This window comes from Gallinula chloropus (assembly GCF_964237585.1).
Source record: "Gallinula chloropus genome assembly, chromosome: 3".
Taxonomy (NCBI): domain Eukaryota; kingdom Metazoa; phylum Chordata; class Aves; order Gruiformes; family Rallidae; genus Gallinula; species Gallinula chloropus.
In genome coordinates, this window is record NC_140087.1 from 39959614 (window position 1) to 39980844 (window position 21231).

At 46.1% G+C, this 21231-nt stretch overlaps 2 protein-coding genes across 2 annotated transcripts; one reads left to right on the top strand and one right to left on the bottom strand.

Moving 5' to 3' along the window:
* Positions 1-1012: 1012 nt before the first annotated feature.
* On the bottom strand, positions 1013-9261 carry PSMB1 (proteasome 20S subunit beta 1). Its single transcript, XM_084261381.1, has 6 exons — positions 9131-9261; positions 7987-8094; positions 6274-6355; positions 5712-5841; positions 2595-2701; positions 1013-1288 (listed from the first exon to the last, which is right to left on the bottom strand). The coding sequence occupies exons 1-6, from the start codon at positions 9229-9231 to the stop codon at positions 1103-1105; spliced, it is 714 nt and encodes a 237-aa protein (XP_084117507.1). The 5' UTR covers positions 9232-9261; the 3' UTR covers positions 1013-1102.
* Positions 9262-12154: 2893 nt separating this feature from the next.
* On the top strand, positions 12155-20089 carry TBP (TATA-box binding protein). The gene is made up of 7 exons (XM_084262200.1): positions 12155-12260; positions 12904-13235; positions 14525-14612; positions 16292-16383; positions 17521-17688; positions 18003-18097; positions 18986-20089. The coding sequence occupies exons 1-7, from the start codon at positions 12207-12209 to the stop codon at positions 19063-19065; spliced, it is 909 nt and encodes a 302-aa protein (XP_084118326.1). The 5' UTR covers positions 12155-12206; the 3' UTR covers positions 19066-20089.
* The last annotated feature ends 1142 nt before the right edge of the window (positions 20090-21231 follow it).

The following is a 21231-nucleotide window of genomic DNA, read 5'->3' on the forward strand; positions in this document are numbered from 1 at the left end:
AAGTAACAAGCAAGAAAGGCAATGGCCTCAAGTTGCACCAGGGGAGGTTAGCATGGATATTAGGAAGTTTCTTCACTGGAAGGGTTGTCAGTCACTGGAACAGACTGTCTACGGAAGCGGCCAACTCAGCACCCCTGACGGTATTTAAAAGGCATGTAGATGTGGTGTTTAGGGACGTGGTTTAGTGGTGGATGTGGCAGTGTCAGGTTTAACAGTTGAACTCTATGATCTTAAAGGTCTTTTCCAACTTTGACAGTTCTGTATGTCTTTTTCAAAATAGCTACAGACTGCAAAGGGATTCTTGAGCCAGAGATTGTTTTGCCCTTGATGATGCAGCTCTGCAGGTCCTAGTACTCAAGCCAATTTCCAGGATTGCAATACACCCCACCAGACACAGAGTGTACACTTCTTGTGACTTCCCAAAGACCAAAAGTAGTAACAGGGCTAACAAACCCTCCAGGCATTAACTAAACATCCTGGAATCTCCATACTGAGTTACTTTCTGTCAGCAGCCAGGAAAAGGTGATGGTCTGGATTTTGGATGTAACTGAATAGGCACACGCAGGCCTGGATGCACATCCAGGGAGATGCCATTTAGCACTCTTCCTCTTACACAGACAGATTGGTTTCAGGTGACTCATATTTCTACACTCTCTGTAAGTGCAGAGAGGTCAAATGCCAAGACAGCACGTCAGGAAGACTAAGGAGAAGAAAGGAAAGGCAAGCTACGAAGTGCAGAAAAGGCAGGCAGAGCACAACACATGTTTTCCTCACTAAACCGAGCCCAAACAGAACTTATTATCAGAACCTAATTTGGTAAGCTCACATTCCTCCATCTTGTAACAAAGGATCGCAAGGCCGGGGCTAAACTGACACTGGAATTGGATTGATCAATAAAGACCAGACAGACAAAACTGACTCCTAACACTTAGCTTCATCCTTACCATGAACTGTTCTGGTAAAGATTTTTCTAAGAAACCCCATCACTTTCAAAGATAAAAAGTATTCAGCATTACTTCTTGAAAAAAAATTTTAATAAAGACAAATGTCTTAACACAAGTAAATAGTACATCATAGATTACATGTTTATAAGTGAACTGAATTAGTCTTTTCGTAACTGGATAGTCTCCTCTTTAATTCCATCCTTTGTGATGATGCAGATCTTCAGGGCATCCCCAGTGTACACATCTCTCTCGGCAGCAGAAATAAAGACATCCTTAACCAGCTGCAAAGTCTTTTCCAGGGTCAGAGGCACGTGTTCCACATTCTGCATGTTCTTGAAGCCAATCTAAGGAAAGACCAAAACGCAGTTTAAAGGAATTATGTTCCATCTACAATGAAAGCTGCTTCACCTTCTGCACTAGAAAGAGCTGATGTAGACAACTTAAGAAGAAATGGTTGGTCTGGCTTCGAAACCCAAAGCTGGAGAAAGTATTGCCCCACACACCTCACAGATGCACGGTCAGAACTTTGCCAATGCTGATCCTCTTATAACAGGAATAAGAAGCTGATCCAGTTAAAGCCTGTACAGGTCCTCCCACCCAGCCAGCATGAGTTAAATCCCAATTAACATTCATATCTGATCTAATTTTTCTGAAATTTCTCACTGGGTCAGCAGCATCAGAACTGCACACAGGCCTTCTCTGCAGTTAGGCACATTTCTTAGGAGAAAACACTCCCAAATGTAAATCCGCACTGGAGCACAACTAGTCCTATTCTATAGTGTATTTTAAAGTTAAGCATCCACTGAAGCATCACAACTGGAAAAGGAGGGGGAAGAGTCACTTACTATGCCTCAAACTTGTAAGTGATAAAAAGCGACTTACAACTTTGTTTCTGCAGAAGGTATTTTATTTTCTTTAGTTAACGAAATTCAGAACTAAGAACAACACTTGTTTAAAAAAAGATAAAAAGGAAGATTCTACTCCTTTCTCTACTGCTAAGAGGTGAGGCTCATTGCTTTTTTAAGGCACAAAAGTCCTGTTGTGACATCAGGTTCAACTGCCTAAGCAACACCAATGTGAGAGAATACAATGAACAAAACATACTTTGGTGTATTTCTCTCAACAATTGACAGCTGCAATTAAAGATGAAAATATTATTCAAGTATTTTTAGACAGACTTAAAATGTAATAACTTTCCAGCAGTTTTATGTAAGAGCATTTTTGGACAATGGTGCCCAATTTTAACTAGTCTGTGTTAAGTGGTAAAATGTATTACACCGATCAATTCTATCTTCTTAACTTAGCATCATTTCATGCCAAGTAACAGCCACAGTTATGTTACCAGCCAGGGTAAAAAAAAAGAGAACAAACAGAACTGCTCAAATGTGAAACATAATTCCCCAATTAAAACATTTACCTGTCTTTTAAACAGACAGTCTGCTGTGTGCAGCATATATTAGAAACCTGAACTGATTCTAAGGGAAAACTTTTGATTTCTCCTGAGAAGGTAAAGCCATAGGGTTTATAAATGTTTGGATTAACAGTCCTACCTGGAACGCATTCAAAGCGTCTCTCACAAGTAGTATTGCCCAAAATTAAACAACCCAACAAAACAAAGCCAACAACAACAGAAAGAGAGAACTATTTTACCTGGTTATCAAGCAGAGGTTGCAGCATGGCGCTTGCTGATCCACCTGCTTTGAAAGTATCTCTCTGGTATGAGCCTACTGGATCAAAGCTATAGACTGCTCCCTTCCCTGAAAATAAAAGTATGTGATTACAATCCAGAAATAAATTCTTATCAGGATTGACAATCCATTAAAAACTAGCTCCCCCCACCAGCAGTATCTGGGGTACCACAGACCCCAGCAAACCTTTACCAGATAATACTGCAGTATGTTCAGACAACCCTTTGTACAGCAGGCTCGCTGTGGTTGTGGCCTGGTGCTATACACAAGGTTATCTTAAATTTTTTAGATATAACCATGCTCTAACAGTTCCCCTACAGTACTTACCACAGAAAAAGCGCTGATGCAGAACAATCAAAGCAGGTGAACATGCCAGAGTGCAGCACTGCACAAAGAGCTCTGCTGGCTTCAAAGCTAGCATGAAGAGGGAGTTTAACCATCACTCTTGAACTACCTCCGGAGCACAAGCTTGGGTGCCTCTGCATCACCTTCCCAGAACCAGGGACAATGCTCTGGTCTCTCATGCACTCTCCTCCAGAGCCAGGCTAGGTTGTGCAGAGCTTATGAGCTTGCACTGGCATCAGAGATGCAGAGGCACCGTAGCTCTGAAGCCTCGGGGTTTGATGAGGAGATGCTAGCCAAGGCACAGCACCCGGCCAGGCTCAGCCTTTCCAGTCAGAGCGGCTGCACCTGATGCAATGAGCCGGCCGGTGCACTCAGCAGCACAGCACAGGCAGCCGAGCAGCCCAGACCCAGAGAGTAAATCAAAACAAACCAATCTTGCTAGACCCAAATTAATCCCACGCACACAAACACACACTCTTGATTCTTATCAATTGCTACAGCACCCTCATAATCCAAGATTCATCATTATGCAGGGCAGACTAATCCCTTTCCAGACTCCATGTATGTGTAGACATGTCTTAGCAAGACTGGGAAAGCAGCATGACTTAATGGTAACAACAGACTGTGGGGAATGGATGAAATTACCCAAACAAGACCACCTCTGAGCTCCAGCTCAAAGCCAGGGAACACTCTCACCATAACAACTTATTGCAGTTTTGTGAGGCTGTGCTGCTGAGATGGTTTCTTTAAGCAGCAGTTAGGAGTTTTCTGCCAGCCTAAACTATAAACAACAAGCAATTCAAGGCCAAAGTCCCGGCCCGAGAGGCAGTCGAGCGCCTCTGAGAACCACATGTAGGAGAAAACAACCCGGCAGCAGCTGCATTTTGCCACCAGAGAAGGGAGCGAGAAGATGTAACGAGCTGTGCAGACATCAAGGCCAGAGGAGGGCGGGGGAGGAGGTGGCCCAGGTGCCAGAGAGAAAGATGGCCCTGCAGCCTGTGGAGAAACCCATGGAAAAGGCTGAGACCGCACCTGCAGCCTGTGGAGGGGCTCCACGCTGGATGGAGCAGGTGGAGACATAAAGGAGATGCTCTTACCCTATGTTAGAACAAAACCCCTGCCAGCACTTGCAGCCATGAGGAGAAACAGAGACAGAGAGATGAGTGAGAGAGAGATTTGCACCGGAACAGGTTTGCTGGGGGAGGCTGGTGACCCCACAGAGGAATGGGACTGAGAGACATTGTGATTTATGACTGCCCGCCATAGCAGTGACCCACACCAGGGCAGTTGGTGAATAGATAAAGCCCTGGAGAAAGGATTCACACTGGAGAAGTTCATGGAGGACTGTCTCCTGTGGGTAAGACTCCATGGTGCAGCAGGGGGAGGGTGTGGAATAAATGCCTTCCCACGCCCCCCCCCCCCGGCTGAGAGGGAAACCAACTTGCAAGGGACTGACTGAAGCCCCCATCTCCCAGTCCCTGCCCCCCTGTGCTGCGAGCAGGGGGAAGAAGGGAGTGAAATCATGGCTAGAGTGAAGTCTACGAAGGGAGCGGGGAGGGAGGTTAGAGGTGTCTTAAGATCTGGAAAAGGAAAACAGCTCATGAAGAAGTAACCGAGAACCCTGTTTTTTCCCAGTCCCTGCCCCCCTGTACTGTGAGCAGAGGGAAGAAGGGAACAAGACCATGGCTAAAGGGAAGTCTGCTTAGAATGGAGGGGTGGGGGGAAGGTGCTACCGAAAACCCCATTTTCCCCAGTCCCTGCCCCCCTGTACTGCGAACAGGGGGAAAAAAGGGAGCAAAATCCTGACTAAAGTCTGCTAAGAAGGGAATGGTGGGGAGAAAGTGTTTTAAGATCTGGTTACGTTTGTTTTAAGATCTGGTTGTGCTCCCAACTCCGTTTTTTCTTCACTGTTCTTTGTAGCTGTAGTGTAGTGTAATAAAGAGTAGTTTCTCTCTTCTTCACTTTGTGTTGAGTCTGTTTTGCCCATGTCGTTGATGAGAGAATGATCTCTCCCTGTCCTTATTTTGACTCCTGAGCCTCATAATATATATATTTTCTCCCCTGTCCAACTAAGGGGAGTAATAGACTGACTTTGGTGGACGTCTATCCTCCAACGAGGGCGAAACCACGACACAACTCAACCAAAGCATTCGACAAGAGCCCAGCAAGTTCTAGAAGGGCTGTGAGCTAAACTACAGCTTCCATCTAGCAGTCATGATTTTCTCTAGAGGTTAGCTAACATTTAAAATCTCTTTGCAGAAACCAGCCTCTGGTTATTATCTTATTAATAACCACTACCTCGATCACAGCCTGAGTGAAACATATACAATACTACTGCCAACATTTACCTAAAAGACACAGTTAAGAAATCCAGAAAAACTGTTATAAAGTCTAGAGTAAAGCATGAGAAGTAAGCAACACTAGCAGATTTCACTTGTAATCTTGTTACCACAGATGTGTAATTAAATAACAGCAACATCATTTTCAGACTTTCAGAAATGGAAGATCAAGTTGGTAGCGGAAACCGAGAGACAAGGACACAAGTCAGATGCATGTGACCTGTGTCAGTACCATAACACTTAAAGGTAGGCATTAGGAACAGGAACACAAACTTTATTACTTCATCAGCACACCTGAGATGTAAAGGGGCAGCTATTTACCTGCAGAACTTTAAACCAAAAAAAGGGGGGGAAAAAAAGAAAAAAAAAAAGAAGAAGAGATGCTTAGGTCTTACCTTCTTCATCAAGTCCACCAATGATGTTGTAAACGTAGTAAGGAAAGAAGCGTCGAGAATACAGAATTGTAGACAGCATCGCTGCTATAGCCCCAGTGGTCATGGTCTTGTTGTTGGAATGCTTGTACATCTGCAACAGCACCGCACATCCAACAGGAAAGTCATGCTACCTGTTACACTCAGGTGGGGTGACGCTCTCTGTTAACTCACTACTGAAGAATCCGATGCTAAGCGAGGTTATTAGCTAGCATGATTACTAACAACACATTGGTCTAAAAGTAAAGCTTCTTACAAGACAAAAATTAACATTTCTCCAAAGTTTTGCAAAGAATAGATGTTGCCTCATTAACATTATCCTCTCCAGCTCTTCCATTCTTTGAATGTGTGATGTTACCCTTCGTAAGAGCACAGCATCAATTCCCCTTTCGCTAGCAATACCGTTATGATACAAACACTTGAAGAAAACCAGCAAAGCACCCTGTATTTAAAACGTATCGTATTATTTCTCTCAAATGTGGTGCTAAGGATCTAAGTTTCTAAACAGAGTAAGACAGTTAGCTACCTTTAATCTTGCTTCAATGATCTTAGTGAGGGTAAGGCAGTCACCGTGGAACCCAGTGCATCCAATGACCGTCTGTTCTGTTCTGTAAAACGTCAAGTTTCGTTGTGAGTTTGGATTTAGCATGAATTACACTCCCCGCTTTCACAGTTGATTGTTATGAAAATACCACAGGTATATTCTCTACCGCTATCTGAAATCGTTGTCTACAATATAATAATGCATTTTGCATACAAAAGGTAACCACAACCTACAACTTGGAGAAGGCTCATTAAGTTTGGGACCACACAGATGTCCGTCTCCAATCCTCTTGGCTTCCACAGCAAGACCAACAAAAAGAAACTCTCAAATCTCTTCACGCACCCCTAACTCCAGCTATTACCATTCAGTCTTGCTAGAGGATCTGTTCTGAGATGAGGAACATGTTCCATCACATCACTCAGTCCAGTGTTACTCCATCTGGGCAGAGGCCTGCATGAGGGCTGTACAATGGCTGTGTAACATTTACGCAGTGGGTGGCTTTCTGGGTCAGCACAAGAGAAGTTACCTGGCTGCAGATGCACTGCAGAAGGTTCACTCCTTGCTCAGTTCCAAAACGAACAGCCACTAAGGGACACAGGTTTGCAATTTCAATTCTAGCAAACTGGTGAGAGTCTACAAGCATTCAGACATACTTCCACAAGGCAGTCATTCAGAGAACATTTGAAATCTCAACCTCCTCTCAGTCTGTCCCAAAACAGACAGCAAGCCTTGATGTGCAGATTGTACTATGGCACTGCCCATGTGGGCAGGATCAGAGTCACAGATACAGCAAGGAGTTAGCAAGGAGAAACCCAAGTTCGTAAGATCTTGTGTCATCAACAAATAGAATCCACCACAAGCAGAAATACTGTTTACACAGCTGATGGCAATCCACCAGGTAAGCACCTGCTACAGTCAAAAGGGTGGAAACAACATGCATTTTTAAACCAAGGGGATGCTATCTGGGTGAGCCAAAATAAGCATAAAATGAGGATAAAAAGTCCAACAATTGAACTACTGACAGGTTTACCTCTCCTAAAACAAAAAAGCTCTTTGAAGTGCCAGATGGTTGACCCCAGAGGCACAGTATGACCAGTAACAGCAGGCACACTTGGGTACTGGCACTGGATGTCCTGACAAAGCAGAACAAGTTCAAAATTAGATGTTTCTTCTCAAAAGAGTGGTTAGGCATTGGAACAGGTTGCCCAGGGAGGTGATGGAGTCACTGTCCCTCAGGGTATTCAAGGAAAGGTTGCATGAGGTACTTAGGGATGTGATTTAGTAAGCAATACTGGTGGTAGGGGGATTGGTTGGACTAGGTGATCTTGGAGGTCTTTTCCAACTTTAATGATTCTGTGAGTTACCACAGGACTAAGTTTTACTACAGTTAAACCAAAAGTTTTTCTGATTACTCAGCCAAAAAAAACACCTAGCTTACATTAAGACTTAAGATCAGGCTAAAAATGTCCTGTTATCAGCTGCCTTCAAGAGCTTGCGACAAGAAATCAGGCTGTATTTATATTACACCTTGCATTACAACAAGAGTCACCATGACGTCAAAATCAATGTCATAACCATCTCTTTTTTTCTGACAGTTCTGCTTAAAGAAAGTGATGGATCATTCCAGGCAAGTGACATGCTCCCCAAGGCAAGAGACATTTAATCTGTGTCAGTTCTTACAAGCCCCAGACTTACAGTTTGTAGCATTTGGGGCTGTCCCGGCAGTGAATTGCGTAACCTTCACTCAGTCGCGTGTCGGAGGCAACGACAGAAAAGTCTTCTCCAGCAATGGCCAACACGGTCCTTGAAGAAAAGTGTTCATATAATCGTGACTTGAAGCACCAATGTTTCCTTAGGGAGCAGAGGAACTGACTAGGTAGCACTTCTATACCCAGACTCACATTTTGTCAAGCATTTTACATTCCCTGCTACATTTCCTACCATGCACATCCTTATGTGTGACTCAGGATCAGGGGAAAGATTACACACTGGAGAAAGTGTATGTATGCGATTCTCTACTCTGACTAAAGCTGCTATGGAAGCTGGGTAAAAAAAGAGTTTCTCTACAGTGCAAGAACCAGACTCAATGGACTAGCAATTTTAGTTGCCTGCTAATAAAAGATTCACCCTTCTAAACCAGTTTGGCTCTCCAAGCAGAAACACTCCCGCCAAGTACTAAGCATTAGTATCATTCTACTTAAATTATCACCACTTTTTTAATCTGATGCTATCCTTCTAAATAGCTAATTTTATGATTGTCAGGTTATGCACTACTGTTAAGTCACAGAGATGTCCTCTAAAAAGCAGTTAGGTATTATTAAAAAAAATAAAATCTAAATAACATTATCCTGGCCAGATCCTGCCCCCGACTCACACCGAACACCTGTAAAACATCACCTACCTTTAACAGTTGTGACAAAGTAGCTTTCAACCCAATTAAAAGTTTAAAAGCTGGTAATATGACCGTTACATGGCTTTCCTGAGTCACTATCAAGGTAAACAACTCTGTGGAGAATGGAAGGTCCTAATTTTGACCAGTCGAAGTTCAGGGAGCCCGTGTGTGCCAAAAGCCACACTGACGTGCAAGAACACCCCGAAGAGCTGCAAGAAGCCGCGGAACGACCAGCTCAAAGCAACGCCGAGCCCGGCTCTCCCCCGTGCTGCCCCCTTTTCTCTACCAAGAGGCGCTCGCACAGGGAGACAAATCCTCACAGGACGCCGGGGGGCAGGCAAGGGGAAGAGGAGGAAAACGCAGCCCTGCCGCCGCTAACCGCAGGGCCCCCTCCCCCGGGGAAGAGGGAGTCTCAGCCCGCCCCACCCCCGGCCAGCGACTCCTCACCCGCCATTAAAAGTGTAGGGCGAGAAGCGGTACTGCACGGGCGCGCCGAGCTCGTAGCCCATCTCGGGCCCGTAGTCCGCGTAACCAGCAGCCGACAACATCCCGGCAACCCAGATCGCTGCTGTCTCACGGCAAAATGGCGGCGCGGAAGCCGGAAGTGACGATCTGCCGCTTCAGGAGGCAGCGGCGGCCTCGTCTCGTCTGCTCTGGAGGACTCCGAGCCCCGCGCGAGCGGCCGGGGGGCGCTGGCGCGCCCGCAGCCGTTGAAGGCGGCGGTGGGCGGCCGCCTGTCAGCGGCCGCTCCAGCAGCTGGCGGGGCGAAGGCTCCTGCTGCGCCTATCGCCGCGGGGCCTTTCCCGGCCTCGGCCTGGCGGGCCGTCGCCGGGCACGGCGCGCAGCACCGGCTCTTGCCCGTTCCGAGCGTTGTCAGCCCCTGTCTTCTGAGCGCGCGGGTGGTAGCAGGCAGGTGAGGTGATCTCAGGCCGCCTGGCGTGCGAGCCGACGGGCAGTGAGGTGGCTCCTGCTGTGGAAAAGTGTATGTGTGTGTGGGGGGGCACTTCACGAGCAAGGGCCGGGAAGCACGCAGGGTCCTAGCGGCGGGCCGTGGTCCGCGGTGCCCGGCACCACTGCCCGGCAGCGGGAAGGGCTGGGGCAGCAGCGCAGAGAGGTGCCAGGGGTGAAGGACAGAGGAGCAGGGAGTGGCGGGGGTGCGGCTGGTGCTCCAGGGAGGCGCATCCCCCAGGGAAGCAGAGCTGCAGTTGCTGAGGTCGCCGGGGCAGCTGCGCGCTGGCAGCGCTAAGAGCGAGGCGGTGGCGCCGGGGGCTGCGCGACTCCGCAGCAGCCAGCGGGGGGCGGCTGCTTGTGCCGCTAGAACATGGGGAACCGCCTTCCGGCCCCCGAGCCAGCGGCCGGGCCCGCTACAGGAGCTGGGCGCGCTAGCGCTGCGCGCTGCCGGGGAATAACGGCCCCCACCCAGCTAGGTGAGGCGCCCGCCGGCCCCGGTCCTTAGGCCGCCGGACCCGCAGCCTCCCAGGCAGCCCACCCCCTACGCCCTCACCGAAGATGGTGGCGGGGAAGGTGGCGCGGACATTTGGCGGAAGTGACGCAGTCGGGACGCGCCGGCGGCGCGGGGCGCAGCTCGGCTCCCGCGGGCGCTGTGCGGTGGTGGGGGAGGCGCCGGGAGCGGCAGGTACTGGTCGCGCCGCGCCCGCCTTCCTTCTTCCCTCACGCTCCCCCACCCGCCTTTCTTCTCCCCGGGGCCGCCGCACGCCCCGCCGCCCGAGGAGGGAAACGACCAGGACTGGTGCTGGCGCCGGCGGGGCCGCGGTGGTGTGGGCCGGGCCGGGAGGGTGGGGACTGTGAGCGGGGCCAGCAGGCTCGTTCCGCACCTCCCCGCCAGCGCCGCCGCAGGGCTGGGGCCCTGGGGGGCGGCGGGAAGGGGATCCCGCGCGTTTCGGGAGCGAGCGGCGGCCGTTTGGTGCCGGGGGTGGGGCGGCCGCGGGCAGCGGCGTGACTGCGGCGGCCACCGCCATCCCCCGGCGAGGTGGGCGGGAAGGGGGGCGCGGCGGTGGCGCGGCCCTGCCGGCGGGGGCAGCTGCGCGCTGCTGCGGCCGGTCCTACGGCGGGTGGGCGGCCTGTACGGCGCGGAGGAGCAGGAGGGGTCTTCTCGGGTCCAAATGATACCCTCTGGAGCCCTGAAGGGGGGCTCGGGGGCGGGCCGGGGCCTTCTCCGGGGGGTCCTTTTGCCTCTGGACTCTTCGGACGCGAGAAAAACGTTTCCCAGCGTTTGTAGCGGAGATGGGAGCGAGTTTCAGGTAGATGGTTCCAAGATGGACCTCTGCGTAGGCGGTGTCCTGAGCGCGGGTTCTGGCATGCCTGCTATCTGGACTTGTTACTAAGCAGCGGGGCTGTTGAGGAGTTGACTTTGTTTCTTCTGCGGTAATGTTTAGGCAGCATTTACCCCCTTCTCCAGGCTGTAAAATCTGGATGCTCTGTTTGATTCCTTCAGTGAGGGTGAGGGTAACATTGTCTTAGGGCCACAAGGGAAAAAAAAACAACCAACATACCTTTCCAGCTGTAGTATAAAAATTACTGTACCTCTGAGTTCTCATACTTTAAAACAACAAAAAAAGACTGAATAGGCTTTCTTCAAATTTTGAAGTGGTCTGCTTCTTGCTTAAAAGTGACCTTGAGAGTTTCTTTGCAATAGGTATCTCATTAAGAAGGCTATAATTTAATGGCAGAATATTTGGTATCAACGTGTGAGGTTTAAATTCTGTAATAGAGCAACAGAGGTGAAGTTTAAGGCATAATAAAAAATCATATGTACATTTCACTTGTGTACCTGACATTTGCTTTCATGTATTTTTTTTTTCCTCATGAAGTACATGTTGTCATTTGAAATGTGCTAGTGCTTCAGTTTGATATGACCAGCTATACTTTTCCTGTAGAATAAAAAACACTTTTGGAAGCCTAAGCCTTAAAATGGCCAGGGAGAGACTTAGAAGTGATGTGTCAGTAAGCTCGATGGTTAGTAATCAGTGGAATTCAATTCTAAAAGTAAAATAAATTGGAAAATAAAATAAAAATCAGTGCTTTCCCAGCTCGAGTATAGCTCAGAGTCGAATGAGCATTAGCAGCTCGAGCTCTTTGTGCAGGAGGGCTCTGCCCATGTGAGTCAGGTTACCTGCCAGGGAGTTGAGCAGAAGCAGCTGCAAAGGTTCTGCAGAGCGTGCCTGAAAAAGGTTATTTTTATGGGTGGCGCGAGTGCGTGAATGTTCTTATGTGTCTGTGTGTGGGGGTGTCTCTGATCTAACTCAGCAGCTGATAGGCTTGCTTTTGGGTTGGTGTTTAGGTGTTATTCTCAACGTGCTACTCTTTCTCTTCACAGGCTTTGATTAGTATTTTAGACTCGTAATGCCCGTTTCTCTGGAGCTGATGTTTTCTTAACGCTTTCAGCTTGGCTTAAAAAGCTACTGTGCTGGAATGTTTTAGAGGGTTAAAAACCCTCTAGGATTTTAAGTTAACTTAAATTAAAGGAAATACTTCTGGCCTCACCAAAGAAATAACTGGAATCATGGATCAGAACAACAGCCTGCCACCCTACGCTCAAGGGTTAGCCTCCCCTCAGGTAAAAACAAATGGCTTAATCTGCAACTGTGATCTGAGTTTGCTTGTGAAAGTGTTTTCCCTTTCTTGCATGTAACTTCAAGGGTTTTGTTTCCAGATCTGAAAAATTCTGCTAAGTGTAGAGTAATTGTAATAAAGCAGAATTGAAAAATCATTGCTGTGTATATCCAGAGGTATAAAAAAATCCCTGCATCTGTATGGGATTCCTTTAAGTTGAGACATAACTGCTGAGTTGGAAGTAGTAATTTAATTTTGGTGGTTGCCCTTGAAGCTAACTTACAGATAATGGACTGTAGCTGTGCTGTGAATGCATTTGGTACGATGGGCACAGTCTTTGTTCAAACAACTGCAAGTTAAATTGTGGGTCAAAGTTGAGACGTGCTTGCAAGGCAGTGTGAGAAGTATCGCTGGCTGGAGATGAACAATGCTGGAATTGGCAGATTCCTAGAGGTAATATTTTACTCTCTAGAAGAACTGCCTTTCCAAGGATTTTCTGCATTTAGTGAGTTACTGCTGTGTGCCTCATATCTGACATGATCAACTTGACATTGATTTATTTTTAGACTTCTACTGAAAACTTTTTTATTAAAAGCAAAATGGAGTCAACAGGATCTGTGGTTTCTGTTTCATGCTTTCTTCTGCAGGGTGCAATGACTCCAGGAATTCCGATTTTTAGCCCGATGATGCCATATGGCACAGGACTGACACCCCAGCCTGTCCAGAGCACCAACAGCCTGTCCATCCTAGAGGAACAGCAGCGGCAGCAGCAGCAGCAGCAAGCAGCGCAGCAGTCCACATCACAGCAAGCGACCCAGGGAACATCTGGTCAAACTCCCCAGCTCTTCCACTCACAGACTCTTACCACAGCCCCTTTACCAGGAACCACACCTCTGTACCCCTCTCCAATGACTCCCATGACTCCGATAACTCCTGCGACACCGGCGTCTGAGAGCTCTGGGATAGTGCCACAGCTACAGTGAGTGTCCCTTGTGTTAGTGCAGCACGTCCTCTCTGAGCCCTTTTACAGACATAGGAACAAAGCCACATCAGGAACTGGGTACTGCATTTTGGTGGAAAGTGAGAAATTGGGTGGAAATTCCTGAGAATTTATGGGACCTCTCTAGCCATATGAGTTTGGTTTTTATTTCCTTTAATTTCTCTTTGCTCCTAAACCACTTATAAACAGTTTCATAGGGATTTGTCAACCATACACCTATCCAGCGTACCAGTGGAGGGTGTTACATGTGTTTTCATTTAGCACTGTTGCGACTTTTAAGCCTGTGCACTCCAGGAGTGCATCATGCCTCAGCTATAAAGTAGCCTGGGTTGATAATCTGGGATTTTGAAACGTGTGCAACCCGAAACATCCTCACTGGTAATTTATGGGATGCTTGTAGCCCGTTCACAGACAAGCAAAGTGCTTCGCTGTGCGTACAGCTTTCTCAGTGAGGTGTTAGAAAGGGAATTAAAAGGGTCGAGGGGAAGAAACTAGTTGCTAGTCTAGGAGCTAGAGCTGAGCTGTACTTAGTATCTGACATTCCATTTTCTAGTTCAAGGCTAAACTGGAGTTTGTAATAAGGGGAAAATCCCTAGAACTAGTTCTAAATTTAGGTATGAAAGTATTTTCACTGAACTTTAGTTCTCAAGAGACTTTTACAGAAATTTATAGAAGGCCTTAAGAGAAATGGTGCATGATGTGAATTTTGGACTGACTAGTTCCTCGTTGCTTCACTTTTTTCCCCACTAAGGACCATCAGATTTCAGGGGTTTCCAAGGAAACTTTGCACCTAGGAACCTCTCTTAAACTTTCTAGAGACCCACTATCATATCACCTGGCACTGGGTTGACCTACTGGGTCATTCCAGCTTTGTCCTGCACCTGTTCTCCCTCTTTGAAGGGCGTACCAAGGAAAATTTCAGGTGGTGCTATTGCTACCTCATTTTCTCCTGGTTCCAACAGCTTCCCTGGTTGTGGTGGGGGCTCTCAACATCAAGAGCTTTTCCTGTCAAACTGAAATAGAGATTCTTCCTATGAGATGCTTTTCATAATATCTGGCAGATAAGAAGGAATCAGCAATCATGCCTTAGGAGGTTTCTGAGCCAAAACACTGTTTGGTGCTCCTGTCAGTAGGAAAAATGTCATTCAAACTCAGGCAAATTTAAAAGAAAAACACAAACCCACAGATTAATCAAGAATGGTTAAAAATGAGGAAGAGGCGTGAGTTCTTGGTTGTCTTCTTAATGTGTTTCTCTGACCTGTCTTCAGGAATATTGTGTCCACGGTGAATCTTGGTTGCAAACTTGACCTAAAAACTATTGCGCTTCGTGCCCGAAATGCTGAATACAATCCCAAGGTAAGAGAACTGTAGTATCAGTTCATCCTATACCAAAGTCACAGGCATGGGGTGTGGGTCTATAGTTTGCTGAAATAGACTGAAAAACCTTCCTACTATAGATGCAGCTTAATACTGTTGTTAAAGGAGAAATCTTTAATAACCTTAAGAACATTCTGTCAAACTAGCAAAAAGCAATTTTTGTCCTGATCTCACTGTGTTTTGCACCAGGCTGTCATTTAGCAGCTTTAGAAAGAATGCAGCATGTTTAGGAGTAACGTAACCAACAGTGTACTGGCAAAGTTGTTACCTGTAGAGCTGGTTTGGTGGAGCAGCAAAAGGAAGTTAATTTACCTTTTCGTGTCATCTTCTAAGTTGCCCACTGCTTCTGGAATCATGGGATTTTCTTTGTAGCTCAGAAATCTTTGAACGATGGGAGAGGGCCCGGGGCATTGAATCAAGAAGAGTGGGTTGCTTCCTTTCTCACTTGGGAGTCTCCTCCGGGGAAGGTTATCTTTGCAAACACAGTAGTTGGATACTAGTTCTAATAAAAGTTCAGATGCTGTGTAGTGGAACTGGCTTGCCTTGGGAAGGCTTCCCTTTTCCAGGGGGGTGAGTTTTCTGTTGGTCTCAAATCTGGGATTTTGCTACAATTTGCCTGGACTCTGCTCTCAACTTAAAGCAGCCGTGCGGCCGCAGGCAATACGTCAGCGTGGCCGTGTGTTTCTGGCAGCAATGCTGTTACATAATTGCACGTGAGTAAGATGTCAGTGCAGTGCTGGTGCTGCAGGGACTGTGAGGGGTAGGTGGCTGTGTGCAACTTGTGGGCTGGAAAAATCAATATGAGATGCTGTTTCCCTCAGCAGAGAGAAAGAAGGGTTATGTAACGCACTCCTGACGTTTAGTCAGTACGTTCATCTATCAGAGCAAGATGTTGCTGGGCTGTTTTATTTAAGCCACAGTTTGACAAATGTGTTGTTAGGTAACCCACGCTGCTGCCTTGGCTATGTCAGCAGAACAGCGTATGGGACTGCATGGTGAGCTGGTCCAAGTTAAATATAACAGGCAAATGGGGTTTGTGTGTGTGCCCACATCAGTTTACAGTATGTCTTGCTTCAAAGAGATTAAGAATATTTGGAAATGCTGCCAGAGATGTTACAGTACTTGGAATAAAAAGCTAGAGCTAACCAGGCTGCTGTGTTCCGCTGTGGCAGCGGAGGTGACTTCTGCTTATGCCAGACTTTGATCTCTAGCTGTTCTGTTTGCTGGTGTTCTGACACCATCCAGGTTTTTAAGACACAGAAGCACAGCAGGCCATAGAATGCTTGCAGAGAGTCTGCCATCCTGCTTAGAACAGGTCAAAGTTCAAGATGTGGAGGAACATTTTTTTTGCTGATTTCTTTTTAAGATTGTCTCTGGCAAATGTTGGCGTTATTTACGAGTTGCATATGCAGTAGTGAGAGATCAGCTTAGTAAAATAGGAGAGCAGTGATGAATATCCTTGCTGCCTTGCTCTGCCTTTCAGCATGTGCTTGACACCACTTACAGTTTAAGCATGTCAAGTAAATTGTGAGTGAGTATGTTTGAGTGTAGTACTTCTTTGCGGCGCAGTGTAACTTGCTCCTCAGATTGCACAAGGGTGGCTTGGCTGTGATGGTGACAGTGACACGTCACTGATGGTCTCAACGCTCACTTTTCAGCGTTTTGCTGCTGTCATTATGAGAATAAGAGAACCACGTACCACTGCACTTATATTCAGCTCTGGGAAGATGGTGTGCACAGGAGCAAAAAGGTATGCTGAGGTGTCATATGCCAACTAATTCAGGCTCTCTGTTCTCATGTACCATGATGCTTTAGAAGTACTGTTACTTGTATACAATATCTGTATCTATACATCAAAGACATACAGTTAAGCTTGGTTCCCAGCTATTCCAAACAGACTAATAGCTGCTTCTACTGAACATGTCCTTTCGTTACTGAAAGGACCTCCCTACGAAGGGGGAAAGGGTAGTTCTGCTTCTGAGGCTCTTTCATACAGGCTGATGAACTAATTTACAGAGGTGGTTATATTCACTTTTTGGCTTTGCAGGTACCTATTTTTTTCCCTGTGAATTAAAAAATATCATTGACTATGTACTGGAACTGCTTAAACAGTAGGGGCTGTGGCAGAGGAAAGGTGATTTTGTATTTGAATAGTTTGATTCATCACAGGCCAGGAGCTCCAAGTCTCTGGTCCCTGTAGTCTGATTTGTTCTTAACACGATCATTGAAGCCTAAGAATTGAAAATGAAACATAGGGCTTAACTCCAGGGGCAGGAGAGGAATTCTCCTCTGAAGAAGTCTGTTCGGAATCCAGGAGGAATAAGCTAATGAGCAGAGATGAATAGAGCTGTACCAGAACCACTTTCTCTGCCTGGTGACGCCGAAGTTCAAGTTGGCTTACTCTGCCTAAGGAGCAACCAGATCCTCAGTCCTGTACAAAACTAAAGCAAACTGAATCTGCAGCTGTGGGTCAGGCTGTGTAACTGTGTTAAACCCAAGTCTGAATGTCTGCGCTGAATCAAGCAGAGGATTTTGGCAGTTAGCATTTTCTAGCAGTAGTAGTTCAACATTATTCTACACCAAAAATGTAAGAAATGTTTTTCCTGTCTCACTAGAGGGACTTTGGTCAGTATTTTAAGAGCATGAAATACGTGTAGTTATAATTTACTGGTTTTTGCCTCATGAACAGCAAGTACAATAATGGTGTTGAGGATGTTCATACCAAAATGAGCACGAAAACCAGTAGTAGATGTTAATTTTGGATGTAAAAATTTTACATGTCACCCCCCATTTTTTTCCCCCCCAGTTAAATATTTGTGGTTAATGCTATGTGCCTCAAGTAATACTTAACTGAAGAAATAATTCAGGTATCTTTTTCTTACTCCAGTGAGGAACAATCCAGACTGGCAGCAAGGAAGTATGCAAGAGTTGTTCAGAAACTGGGTTTTCCTGCGAAATTTTTGGATTTTAAAATTCAGAACATGGTGGGCAGCTGTGATGTGAAATTCCCCATCAGATTAGAAGGACTGGTACTCACACACCAGCAGTTCAGCAGGTAAAAAAAGATTTGCTTATGTTTCATGTTTGCTTATGTTCGTTCTTGCTACATGTTGCCCAGCTTAGAGCCCTCCCTTTGGGTTAGTCCCTCACAGCAGAAGGAAACCTGTGCCTTAGTTCCCATTGCTTTGCTGCCTTGGGCATAACCGAAGCTGCCCAATACGAGCTGACACAACGACTTCCCCTGCTGATCTCTCCACGTTTCAGTGAAGCCTGCATCTGCCCTGCAGCCCTTGCTGCAGTCCTGCAGATGAAAGACTGGGACACGTGTGTGAAAGCATGTTTAAACACTGTCACTCTCTTCTCTTACAGCTACGAGCCAGAATTGTTTCCTGGCTTAATTTACAGAATGATCAAGCCAAGAATTGTTCTGCTTATTTTTGTTTCAGGAAAAGTGGTTTTAACTGGTAAGTGAAGACAGCCTCTAATTCCCCCAGGTTAGATTGAGACTCTGTTATGGAGAACAGACACTGATACCAGAAGTACGTAAGCTGCTAGGTACTTTCCTTTAGAGATGACAGTACTGAGGGTGAGAACACATGAAGCAAACCACATGTTCGGCTAATTCCGTGTCAGCAGCAGTTGTGAACCCTATTCAAGCAGGCTGGTGCCCAGAAAGCTCCAGGAGCACAGGTGGTGGCTCTGGCAAAATCTGCAAGTCTGTTTCGGTGTGCTTGGGAGCGTGTGCTTGAGCTAACTGTTGCTGGGCAACTTGGCTGGAGGCTGCTGCCATTCTTCTTTGATATGGCAGCCAAATAAGGGGAGAGACCTGAGCTCTAGAATCTCCTCAACCCCAGGCACCACACCTAGACCTTTCCTTTTCCCCTTGTGCTCAGTCTCCCTAGGGAGAGAAAAACCCTGCAGGACTTGCAGGCAAAAGGAGCGTGTCCCTGCCGAATGACAAACGCCAGGCCTCTGCAGCGCCCTCCACTGACAGGCCTCGGTCCCCAGCTGTTCGTGCCCTCAGAAAAAGCTCCACCAGTCAGGTTCCTCCTGCAGAAACACCCCAGAGGGCCATGCCTTGTAGTCAAGTCTCCTGTGCAAACTTAGGTATAAAAAAATCCATCTGCGAGCACAGCACAAGCGTGAAGGTGGTAGCAAAAGCTTTACCAGTGAGAAGGCTGGTTATGTATGCTCTAAATGAAGTGTGTATTGAAATAAATAGATGGTAAAAATAGGTATTTATGGCTATGTATTTGTTTTATGCAGAGCCACGTTTAAATAAACATTCTTGTAGCTAAAATGAGGCATTTGGTGAAAGGTACAAACCAACTTAATTCCCTCTCTTTTTCTAGGTGCTAAAGTACGAGCAGAAATCTATGAAGCATTTGAAAACATCTATCCTATTTTAAAGGGATTCAGAAAGACAACGTAACGGTTTCTATGCCTTCCAGAGAAATCGGGGGGAGAGTGAAGTGGTATTTTGTACGGCACAGCAGTAACAAGCAATGGACTTCCAGTGAAGCTGCAACACCAGGACTCGGACTATTTCCCAGTTAGTGCCTACTTCCCTGATGCTCAAGGGGAACTGTATTATTGGTTATGTCTACTGAATTACTGTGAGTTGCTTTACTGGACTGTTCCTGGAGCAGTCCCTCCGAGTTTTATTTATATTCTAGCTTTTAAATAGTTTTAATGCCAGTTCTATTAATAGAAAATCCGTAAGTTGGTTTAAAAGACAAATGCAACTGTGTCACTCAAGTGTATAAACCACTGAAATTGCCATGTATATAAGTTGAACTTCCTTCCATAAGACCATGGTTTTTATAATTTTCAGAATTTAAGCTTTTAAATTTTTCAATTTTAAATTTCTTTGGTGCCAGACACATTCCCTCTTTCCAGTATTAAGCAAGACAGAATAAATTTATTAATGAAAATGGCTCACTGTACATATATATATAATATATACCTTCTTTCTCTTTCCTCCTTCAGCTCCACATGTACAATAAACCCTGTTTATACAATGATGGGAACTGTCTTAATGAATTTTAGAACTACCTTGCTGGTAGAGTGAAATACATTGAAAACTGTCTCTTAATTTAGTCTGGGTTTTTTAGTAGCCTGTGTGCTACTGTGACTTGTCTTTATGAGAGAATCTTAACCCTGGCTTGCTTACCAGCAGTCATATCCTTGGCAACGTCTGGCTTGGGGATTTCTAGTATGTTAAAGTAACAGTGCTGACTGGTTAAGTTAAAGCAGCTTGTGTTTCTCATGTTCAACAGAGGGGATTTATGCAAGTCTTAAGTAGCTACAACTGAATCGGAACAAAAGATCCCTGCTTAGCTTCTAGAACTTATTTAAATCACTACTTTTGTACTTTATTAACTCTGACGGTCTCACTATATTAGTGTTCCTTTAAAATGTCAAAGCCCTTCCAACTAGAGTCAGTATGTACATAATCTCCCCTCTGAACTGTGCTTGAAGCTTAATGGGCTGAGAACTAAAAATAAACTTTTTTTTCCCAGTAAATTTCCAGCAATAGTAACCTCCTTTCTACGACTTTCCTTCAGAAACAGTTTTTATCTAAAACTAACCCAAATGATCTCTTCATTAAGTTGGTGTTTCATTCTGGACAAAGTGCAGTGTTGGCTGGCTCTGCTGCAGCTCAGTTTGCAAATCCCGAATGACCTTAATCCGTAAGCCTTCTGCACACCCCCCAGAGTGGTGTACACCTGTGTTTCTCTAGGCACTTGAATAATTGCTTTCATTGATCTTATCAGCAAGTCGCTGCTGAGTATCACAGCAGTGCCAGGGCAAGTTCAAGATGCCCAAACACCTCCTCATGTTCAGTGCCACACCAGTGTGTGCTGTCAGCCAGTCAGCATTCCTGAGTGCGCTTGAACTGGTGTCTCTGCCTTGCCCATGCTTTTGCAGGGCCCTGCGCTATTACCAACTTACCTGCAAGCCTCTTAACTGCAGGAGGACCTGGAGCCTCAAGTAACAGTAGGTGGTTTTCAGTAACTCTTTAGTGACTCTTTGCTGTTCCATGACCTATACCAAGGCTTAAAACTGCCCTTTTAGAAATTAAGCTGCTTGGTCAGCGTAGAACTTAAAGCATCTCCTGCCTGCTTTGAGTATATTAATAGAAGAAAAGCCTAGGAGTGGGCCTAGGGCCTTCATAAAATCACCTTCAGAATCATAAAGGATTTACTGAAGTAAATTCTATACTGAGAGAGACAAAAGCCTTCTCTCTTCTGTATGTGTAGCCATATCCACAGGAGAAGCTCATCAACTACCCCCTGTAACTCAGCATTATGGTTTCATTTCCCTCTTGCCTTGGCTTTATGGCAATGAAGAATTCCTGCAGAGGACACTTATGTTTAACCAAAGAGAGCAGACTGAAGGTACAGCTCAGCTTGAAAATGTGCTGCCAGGGGTAGTAAGTAAAGTAGTAACACAAACCTGTTCTGGCTTTGCTGCACCAGTCTCCCACAGAAATAGTTCACCTCCATTAATAGCTTTATGTCATGTCAGATAAACCATTTTTGTGCATTTTATCTTGAATAACCACTTAATCACAACCAAGTTAGATTCTGAGCAA

Bases quoted from the DNA above. Each gene is read 5' to 3' on its own strand.
- TBP (XM_084262200.1), top strand. From the start codon at position 12,207: ATGGATCAGAACAACAGCCTGCCACCCTACGCTCAAGGGTTAGCCTCC. The intron at 16,384-17,520 runs GTATGCTGAGGT...TTCTTACTCCAG, and splicing joins GTGTGCACAGGAGCAAAAAG to TGAGGAACAATCCAGACTGG. The intron at 17,689-18,002 runs GTAAAAAAAGAT...CTTCTCTTACAG, and splicing joins ACACACCAGCAGTTCAGCAG to CTACGAGCCAGAATTGTTTC.
- PSMB1 (XM_084261381.1), bottom strand. From the start codon at position 9,231: ATGTTGTCGGCTGCTGGTTACGCGGACTACGGGCCCGAGATGGGCTAC. The intron at 8,095-9,130 runs GTGAGGAGTCGC...CTTTTCTTCAAG, and splicing joins CCCTACACTTTTAATGGCGG to GACCGTGTTGGCCATTGCTG. The intron at 1,289-2,594 runs GTAAAATAGTTC...GTCTTTCCTTAG, and splicing joins AACCTCTGCTTGATAACCAG to ATTGGCTTCAAGAACATGCA.